Source organism: Zingiber officinale, chromosome 5B (genome assembly GCF_018446385.1).
Source record: "Zingiber officinale cultivar Zhangliang chromosome 5B, Zo_v1.1, whole genome shotgun sequence".
Lineage (NCBI taxonomy): Eukaryota > Viridiplantae > Streptophyta > Magnoliopsida > Zingiberales > Zingiberaceae > Zingiber > Zingiber officinale.
Window position 1 is genome coordinate 29,343,656 of NC_055995.1, and position 9,848 is coordinate 29,353,503.

Genomic DNA, 9,848 nt, shown 5'->3' on the forward strand with positions numbered 1-9,848 from the left:
TCTATCAAATAGTCGCCGGGTTTCCTGGAACCCCTGCAAAGAATTGCAGTCATGATCAGTGGCTCCCGTATCTACACACCAGGTGCTGGTAGATAACACCGCTAAACATGTTTCAACTACTAGAGTATGAGATATACCTTTATTGTTCTGGTTTCTACGAGGACATCCCGTTTTCCAATGTCTAGACTGCTTGCAGATGAAGCACTTGCCCTTCGGCTTCTTCATTCCAGCTTTCTGTGCTGTACCCTAAGGTTTATTCACCTTCTTTACTGAAAAGACCTGTTTCTTCTTCTTCTTGCCTTTCGACTTAGAAGTAGAACCATTTTCAGCATAGTGAATCTGAGAACTTTGACGAAAAATACCTTCTGCTGCCTGTAGTTCTGTCAGAAGTTCCGCCAACGTATACTCTCTTTTGTTCATGTTATAGTTAAGGAGGAACTGCTCAAAACTTCTGGGTAGCGTTTGGAGAATTATATCGACCTGGGTTTCCCCATCGATTTCTCCTCCAAGAACTTGTATTTCGTTCAGATAGGCCATTATTTTGAGGATATGATCCCTTACGGGTGTCCCCTCAGACATGGTGGCTGTCATTAGCTTTCTCATTGCCTCTTGCCTAGCAGTCCGACTCTGGTGCCCAAAGAGTTCTTTGAGATTGTTCATTATATCATAAGCTGTTGATAAATCTTGATGCTGATGTTGCAATACATTTGACATTGATGCCAAAATGTAACACCGCGCCATCTCATCAGCTTTTACCCATTTCTTATGATACTCAATCTCCTCTGGGGTAGAGTCACCGTCAGGTGCATCAGGGCAAGCCTCAGTCAGTACAAACTTATAGCTTTCAGCAGTAAGAACAATGTCCAGGTTACTTTTCCAATCAATATAGTTGAGACCAGTAAGTTTGTTCTCTTTCAGTATAATGGCCAGTGAGTTGAAAGCCATCCTAAGAATCACAAATATATACTTTGGTCAAGACTCTAAATTTAGAATAATATTGATTCCTCAAACAATACTATTTTAAATTAACCAACACCTCAAATCACCGTGAATATTGCATGCCACATTAGTGTGGACATATACAAATTCAACATTTGTAAGAGGAGGGTGTGACCCATTAATTTTATTATCTTATCATCCTAACTTTATGACAAATAAAATTAATAGTTGGTTTCACTTTGGTCACACAAACAATAGCAGTGACTCCGTTGGGGAGGATACTATTGAATGCGTCTAAATGTATACCATAACTTGATACTAAATCCATTAATTAGGATTGTGCCCCTTCAGTTGGAGAAGATCACACACTCCTAAATAATTTCCTATAACCATCCATAAAAGGAAGTTTGATCTAGTGATCCGCAACAAACCCATCCGTTGTGGAGGGAGGCACTCAGAGCCAACACACAAGCTTGTTGCATCACTTACAAACCAGTAATGGAGACCATGAGATTTATTAAAATCCCTCTCCCACTTAGTTATTTAAAAATGAGGATTTTAACCTATGCTAGCATACATCACATGCATACACACACATCACAGTAAATAAAAGGAATAAATATGGAAATCATTTTCCAACTATTATGGCCTTTTTCTGTTACTGTCCTCTATGTGCTTCAACCCTAGCTGCTGCCATCTTTAACCACCGCCATCGGGTCGAGTCGTCGCATCCATCTTGCTTCTTATTCCGCTGCGCCTCTGGTGCTCCAAAAGTACCACGCTTCGCAAGAATCCGATCCGCGACAAAAATAGAATTTTACATATATCGATCCTATATTCCACGAGGGAATGTACATGTAATCTAGATCGAATAAAAATTAAAATTCTAAAAATAATATAGCTCCTGCTGTATTTTATATATACAATCATGCACACAAATAATTCCCTTGACATGTCCCAGGGTCCAATCACACACAATATCAATAAGCCATAATAGTTGGAGCCTGCAACCAAAGAGTTAGCACATCCTAGTATTTTCCTGCCTAAATTATGTATGACATGTGCATAACCTATTTGAATTCTAAAAATACACAGAGGCAAACCCTAGCTCTAATACCAATTGTTGGTTAGTCATAGGAAAACGTACCGGTTCCACTGTACAAAAATTTTTGTACAAATGTCGAACCTTTCCTTAAATAACTTATTGTGTTCTTTAGAAGTTAAATTAGGAATCACAGACGGAACTTAACATCATTGATTCCAAATTTAACTTATCTATTCTTAATGGTTTAGATTTGAATCGCAAGCGAAACTTAAAACTATTGATTCAAATTTACCTAAGTTATTAATTCCATAAATATTAATTTCCAAAATTGGCTTCCAGGACTGCATGGCGAGGCACATGGCCTTCTTGGATATGGGAGCAACCACCACCGCCTAGGCAAAGCCTTTTAAGGAAAGCTAATATTTATTTCCTTAAATTACTCTAGATTAACCAAAAAGAACAATTGAATCACAAATTCGAAAAAGAAGAAAACACAAACTCGAAAAACTATTTCGAAAAACCAGATCTATTGCCTCTTGTATTTAGAATTATTACAAAGAAAATAACTAGTATGATGCGGATGAAAATTACTAGTTATACCTTCTCTTTGTAAGCTAATGACCTCGAGATCTTCTGTCGTATTCCTCGCCTCACCTTGGACGTCGTGTGGGCGACGATCCTCCAAGCTGAACATCACCCAAAAGAGCTTCTCCTCTTCTTCTAAAATCCATCCACCACCACCACCAAGGAGAAGAGAGCAAAGGGAAAGGAAGAAGGGAGAGGGGCGGCCACCAAGAGATCTCCAAGCAAGAGAATAAGAGTTGTATTTCATGAAGCCCCCTCACCCCTTCTTTTATATTACTTGCCCAAGGCAAATAAGGAAAAACCTTTTACAAAAAATAAAATCATCCAAGAGTTTTTCCTTTTCCCTTTTTATTTTTCCTTTTCTTTCCTCTTGATTGAATCAATCACCAATCAATGGTTGTGATCAATCCTATTAGGATTAGGATTGTGTTTTGGCCGGCCCCTTGCTTGGGCACCAAGCAAGGTGACCGGCCACCATATTTAGGAAAGAAAAATAATTTTTGTTATAAAATTTTACAAGAATAAAAAAAAACCCTTATAAAATTTTACATGCTCTCTTTCCTAGAGTTAAAAAAGGAAAGTTCTAAAAATTAAAACCATGTTTTAAAATTTAAAACTTCTCTAACAAAATTTCCTTTTTTAACATGATGATAGAAAATTTTAATTTTAAAACTTATCTCCCTTTTTTTTTTCTTAAACCATGAGGATGGTTAAAAAAGGAAAGTTTTAAAACTTTTAAAACTCTCTATTAAAACATGTGGCCTAATTCAAATAAGGATAGTTTTAAAAAATTAAAATCTCTCTTTTAAAACTTATAGTTTTCTACAAAGAGAAGATTTTAAAAATTCAAAACACCCCTCCTATTTGAAATAATTGTGGCCGGCCCCTACAAGCTTGATCACCTAGCAATAGGGCCGACCCTATTAAGAGGAGATGTGGTCGGCCATTGCTTGATCACCAAGCAATGGGCTGGCCCCCTTCTTGGACACCAAGAAGGGCCTTTCTTTGGATGGACTTGAGGCTTAAATGAGGCTACGACAGGGACCTAGAGGAGAAATTGGTTTTGGCCTTCCGATGAGCTTGAGTATCCCGTGTTCGCCCCGAACACACAACTCAAGTTCATCGATAATAACTCATTCCACTAGAGAGTTATTACCGCACTACCGCAACAATTCCAAATTACATTATGAGCTCCTTCTTATCATGAGTGTGTTAGTCTCCCTGTGTTTAAGATTACTAATGTCCACTAATTAAGTAAGTTACTAACAACTCACTTAATTAATATTTAGCTCCAAGAATAGTACCACTCAACTTCATTGTCATGTTAGACTAAATCAACCTGCAGGGTTTAACATGGAAATCCTTATAAGCTCCTCTTGGGGACATTCTCAACCTAGATAACTAGGACACAGATTTTTCTATAATCAACAACACACACTATAAGTAATATCATTTCCCAACTTATCGAGCATATTGATTTATCGAGCTAAATCTCACCCTTTGATAAGTTAAAGAAATAAATATTAAATATATGTGCTTGTTATTATATTAGGATTAAGAGCACACACTTCCATAATCACTAAGGTCTAGTTCTTTTACTAAGTCAGTACAAAAAAAACTTACCTAAATGATCCTACTCAATACACTTAAAGTGTATCAGTGTAATTTATTAGTCAAGATAAACTAATACTTAATTACACTACGACTATTCTGATGGTTTGTTCCTTTCCATCTTAGTCGTGAGCAACTGTTTATAATTTATAGAGAACCGACAACATGATCTTATGAGTGTGACACCACACTCCATGTTATCTACTATATAAATTAATTGAACAGTAACATTTAACAAATAAATACAGATATTGACCAATGTAATTCTTTTATTTCAAAAATAAATGTTTACAAAAGCTAGGCTTTTAGTATACACTTCAACAGGACTTTCCTTTACTTAACCACAGTGAAGTCTTTCCACTTGGCAACATGTAGTCCTCCCTAACCCACTTGGACTTTCTTTGCCAACGTGCGATCCTCCTTAACCCACTTAGACTTTCCTTTTGCTAACTGCAGTTAGGACTTTCCAATTGCCAACGTGTCGTCGTCCCTGATCCACTTGGACTTTCCACTTTTCAATGTTCGATCCTCCTTGACTTACTTGGATTTTCCTTTGCCTAATCGCAGTTAGGACTTTTCTTTACCAATATGCGGTCTTCCTTGATCTACTTGACCTTTCTCATATATTGTCCAAACATCAAAAATCAAACTTGAATCTACTCGATCTTAGTCAAAATGGTCAACTTTGACCCGAGGTGTCACGCCTCGAGGGTAAGGTTATCTGATGAAAATCGGACATCACCTCCAATAATACATACCAAACACATATGGATGCTCAACAGGTATGTGGGGACACACAACATGGGTATAATCAACATAATCTTCCAATAGTACATATCAGACACATGTACACACACAACACAAGTATAATCAACAAGATACCTCTAATAGTACACATCCGACATATATGTACACGCAACATAGATATAATCAATGTGATACCTCCATAGCACACACCAGACACACGTGCACATATGATAGACATGCGTGCACTTACAACATAGGTATAATCATCAAGATACTTCCAATTAAACTTACTGGACACATGTGCACATACCACATAGGTATACTCAATATGACACCTCCAATAATACTCACCCAACATGTATGTACATACAACATGAATATAATCAATATAATCACTACAACAAAATCGCTCATAGACATCAGTGGAACAACAACAGTTTTAAGCAAAAACCGATATCTTTGAGTATTTTACACCGGTTTTTCCAAAAACCGGTGTCTATGAGCGCAAATTTTCGCTAATAGACATCGGTTTTTTTAGCCGATGTCTATGAGCGACTTTTTTTCATTAATAGACATCGATTTTAACCGCGGTTTTTAAAACCGGTGTCTATGAACCAAAATTCTGGCGGACTTTCTTAGCGCCCTTTCTTTTGGGTTTCTCCTCGCCTTGGATGAAGCAACCAGCCAATTTATCTCCTCGCCTTGGGTTTCTCCTCTTCCTTTGATCCCATTTCTCGCTCCCTCTTCCCCCTTCTTTTGTTCCTTTTCATTCCGTCGATCTGTTGGCCAGATGAAGAAAGGCCGAGTTCTGGTGGAGCCGGCGGCGGCAGTAGCGGAGACGCGGTTCCGCGACGTGCGGAAGCGGCCGTGGGGGCGGTTCGCGGCCGAGATCAGGGACCCCTGGAAGAAGGTCAGGGTGTGGCTCGGAACCTTCGACTCGGCCGAGGCTGCCGCTCTGGCCTACGACTCCGCCGCTCGCGCGTTCCGTGGTTCCAAGGCCAAGACCAACTTTCCCCTAGCCGCCGCCGCCGCTGCGTCTCCCACCCCTACTCCTGCATTCCGCTGCCCTCCCTCCGCTGACCCAACCCTAGGGTTTTGATAAGATACAAATTGGAATTAAGCCGACCCACCTCATTCTACGCACTCATCACCGAGAGGTCCGAGACCTTGCAACAGCGGCATCGTCGTCTGCAAATCTCGAAGCGAAGATGAAAATTGTGGCGGCTTATCTCCTGGTCGTCCTCGGCGGCAACCCCAACCCCTCCGCCGATGATATCAGATCCATCCTTGAATCAGGTCGAACTCTCTTCCCTCTCATATTTATCTTGGTTTCATTTCGGTGATCCTTGTTTCTTGCTTGTAGTGGGCTTCTTTGTTTCATGGCTGATGATGTGAGGCCGAAATAGGTAAACTGGTCGTGCACGCAGTTCTACTTAATTGGCTCTCCTAGATGGTACGGAATCGTGGAACATATCTATTGACTATTGGGTCGAAGATTTGAGATGGCAGTTTTGAGTAGTGTGGAGAAGGGATATGAAATAGGAAAGCAAGCATATGAAATCGAAAAGCGATCACTGATAAAGAAATGACTTTAGCTGCTAAAGTGCATCTTTTGATTGAAGGAGACCAGATGTACCGCTTTGTGCTTTTGTTGCACTATACTGCACCAAGTGCTATATTGTTGAGAGCCATTTCTAGCTTGAGGAATTATGGTGTGAAAGAAGCTTCGGCATATTCTTGTTCTGGCAGCATACGTGTGCTGTGGTGTCTCTGACATTCTATATTGCCATCTACTTCAAGCTTCTGTCCTATGTTTAAGATCTGGTCCTTCTATTTCATTTTCCTAAAAGATGCTTGCCAAACATATGTCAAACAACTCTTGGTATGTTAATCTGTGATCCAAAATTAATAGTAGTTGGATTGAATCAGTAGTATTTTGCGGATTATGCAGGACTTCCAATTTTGGATTGATCCCTCTGTGAATTGTTAGATGACAACCTCTTGTACCTGAAGAATTGCTTTACAAAATTCTTGTTTGTTATCCCCTTAAGATTTTCTTCTATATGACATGGCTTACTCTTTTAGTATTTCTTCAAGTGTCCCTATATACAGAAAGTGGTATATATATGATGTGATGATTTTGCATTTCGGTGATCCTGGTCGTCCTCTCATATTTTTTCTAATAACCTTTTTTTACTTGGGACAGTATAATTATTAATATTTCATTTTGATATGGTCATAAATAGATACACAATTTGAAAAATAGAGTTCTACTCCATAAGTCGAGATTGGGTTTAGCTAGTGCTCCTGACGTGCACTCCTCTGGTGCTAAAGTTGGCCAGGGAGAGAAACCATTGCAGCAGGTACATGATAATATGGTCAACTTTATTCTTCTGATAATTAGATGAGTGTTGAAACCATTCAGTAAGACCTTCATTTGCTCATGCATCATCATCTTTAGGATGATGCAGCTTCAGTCAAACAAAGACGGCCTGCACTTACTTTTAATCACTATTACCTAATCATGGCAGGTTATGTGCCAATGCTTAAACTTTTATTAGCTATATTTGATAGTGAAGGATTTTATCTGTTACTTGTTCCTAGATGTATCACTATTTTTACATATTACAATTATGTTTGCATGGGTGCACTCTATTCTTGCATTTCCATTCTCTGTACTAATGGTTACATGAGATTTCTCCAATCTGCATATAGATTAAACTATATTTGTGTATGTAAGTGTACTTTGTAGAATATGTAGCAGTCTTACTTTCTTCTGGTTGTCTCTTTAACCAATTGATTCTCTTTTGCTTCTTAACTGTGCATGTTTATCCTCAACAAACATTAAAAAGGCACGTCTATTTGCTAAAGTCAAATGTCATAAATTCAATGTAGCCTCATTCATTTTCTTTTTTAGTATAGAAAGTAATATATGCTCTTGATCACAGACTTAAACAGGAAAATCACTCTGTGATTTGTTTTGCTGATTTGTTAAGTCTCAATCATTAGCCAACACCAGGGAGCAGAACTACCCAAGACTAGTAGTTAATGCTCTAGATATTTCCATGGGGAATTGTGCTATAACATGTTTTGGTATTGAGGGTTTTAGTCGTAAAAGGAGTACCATGAGATCAAATTGCATTGGAAAATGTAATTTCCTTAAAAAAAATTAGTTAAATATTTATGTTTGATACAAATGAATAACCTTATTTGTGACAGAATTGAAATTCTCCTCTTTTTATCAGTAAAGTTTGATTTCTAGCTATACAATAAACACTTGCCTCACACTGCTTGTTCAATTTTCTTGCACGGAGAAGTATATTCACTAATATGAGGTCCTGGCAGAGGAAACCTTAGGTGGAATAGGTTATTCTTTGCTTTTAAATAATTGCCATTAAAACCACATGAGGATCTTACCTCTTGTTGATATTGTTGGATTTCCTTTTGCTCAACCATTTGGTTTGTGCCTTTCTTCATGCTAGTTTTTCTAGCTATGTGTTGTTATTATGCAAGTTGTATCTCATGTATTAATATCCTTCTATAATGAACAAATGAATTACTTGGCAATGCTTTTCAGCCTAATTTTTCCTATCAATGTAGCTGCAATTTATACAGTTTGTGGACAATTTTTTTTTCTTGTTCAGGGCATGGAACTGTATCCTCGTATCGGCAAAAACTTTGACATCAAGGTTTTTACAAACTGCCGATTTGGTATGATGTCCTGGGCTGTTCTTGCCGTCACATATTGCATCAAACAGGTCAATTTTATCTTTACATCTGTTCTTTGAGCTGTTGATAAATATAGCATATGATGTCCCAGTTCGCGTATGTTGGATCCAGCATCCTCGGCAAGCTTGCATTAGGACAAGGACTAAGTGCACTTGTCTTCGTAGTGTACAGGCACCTTATTGCCATGCTCATCTTGGCTCCTCTTGCTTATGTGCTCGAAAGGTTCAAGGAGCATGTCTCATTAGAATTGTTGAGAATAAGATATATGACTACAAATTGAATGTTTTTAAACTCATCTCATGGTTATAGGAATCGAAGACCCAGCTTCTCATTTGGTGTCATGCTAAAAATATTCATTCTTGCTATGTTGGGTATAACAATTCAGCAAAATGTATACTACGTTAGACTCCATCTCATTTCTCCAACTGTTGCCAGTGCCTTGGGCAATGTCATTCCTGCTTTTACTTTCTTATTGGCAATTGTACTGAGGTTGATTCAGATATTAATTCCAAGTAATTTTACAGTGAATTTAGTTCATTCAAATATCATTCTATATTTGGTCTTTTTTTGCTCAGGATGGAAAAGCTCAACTTGAAGACTGTAAGAGGGAGGGCCAAGCTTGCAGGGGCCATCTTCTGCATCACTGGTTCCCTGATCTTCACATTTTGGAAAGGTCATTTTGTTGGGGGCCTTTGTTACTTCACCTATGATCCAACTTCATTTCGAAAGTCCTGAGAAAGGCGATGCCTGGCTTAAAGGCTCTGCTCTTATGCTATTCGGCTATTTTGCATGCAGTGTATCACTTGTTCTTCAGGTATTGCGTCAATGGTGTCCCTTGTGTTGTCACATGTATCGCTTTTGATGTAAAAAGAATGTTTGGATATTTTATGGATATTGTTGTAAGAAGATTATTTATATAATTTGTGAATATTTGTGTATTTTATGGATATTATTGAATGAAGAATATTTGTACAATTTGTGAATATTTGTGTATTTTTTTTTTGTTATTGTCGGTTTTAAAATCAAATCTGTGCTGTTAAAATATATACATATTACATCGGTTTTCCACCGATGTAAAACCGGTATTATAAAGTAATATTACATCGGTTTTACACCGTTGATGAAACGGTGTCGTTAAGTGATACTACACCGGTTAATAACCGATTCGAAGACCGGTGTCGTTAAGTGATAC

The 9,848-nt window shown here is 38.1% G+C and overlaps 2 protein-coding genes across 2 annotated transcripts; both read left to right on the plus strand.

The window, feature by feature from the left end:
* The first annotated feature begins 5,668 nt into the window (after nucleotides 1-5,668).
* On the plus strand, nucleotides 5,669-6,288 carry LOC121987319 (ethylene-responsive transcription factor 3-like). Its single transcript, XM_042541178.1, has one exon. The coding sequence runs from the start codon at nucleotides 5,718-5,720 to the stop codon at nucleotides 6,024-6,026; it is 309 nt and encodes a 102-aa protein (XP_042397112.1). The 5' UTR covers nucleotides 5,669-5,717; the 3' UTR covers nucleotides 6,027-6,288.
* Nucleotides 6,289-8,969: 2,681 nt separating this feature from the next.
* Nucleotides 8,970-9,528, plus strand: LOC121987320 (WAT1-related protein At2g40900-like). Its single transcript, XM_042541179.1, has 2 exons — nucleotides 8,970-9,145; nucleotides 9,232-9,528. Exons 1-2 carry the CDS (start codon nucleotides 8,997-8,999, stop codon nucleotides 9,389-9,391), a joined length of 309 nt encoding a protein of 102 aa, XP_042397113.1. The 5' UTR covers nucleotides 8,970-8,996; the 3' UTR covers nucleotides 9,392-9,528.
* The last annotated feature ends 320 nt before the right edge of the window (nucleotides 9,529-9,848 follow it).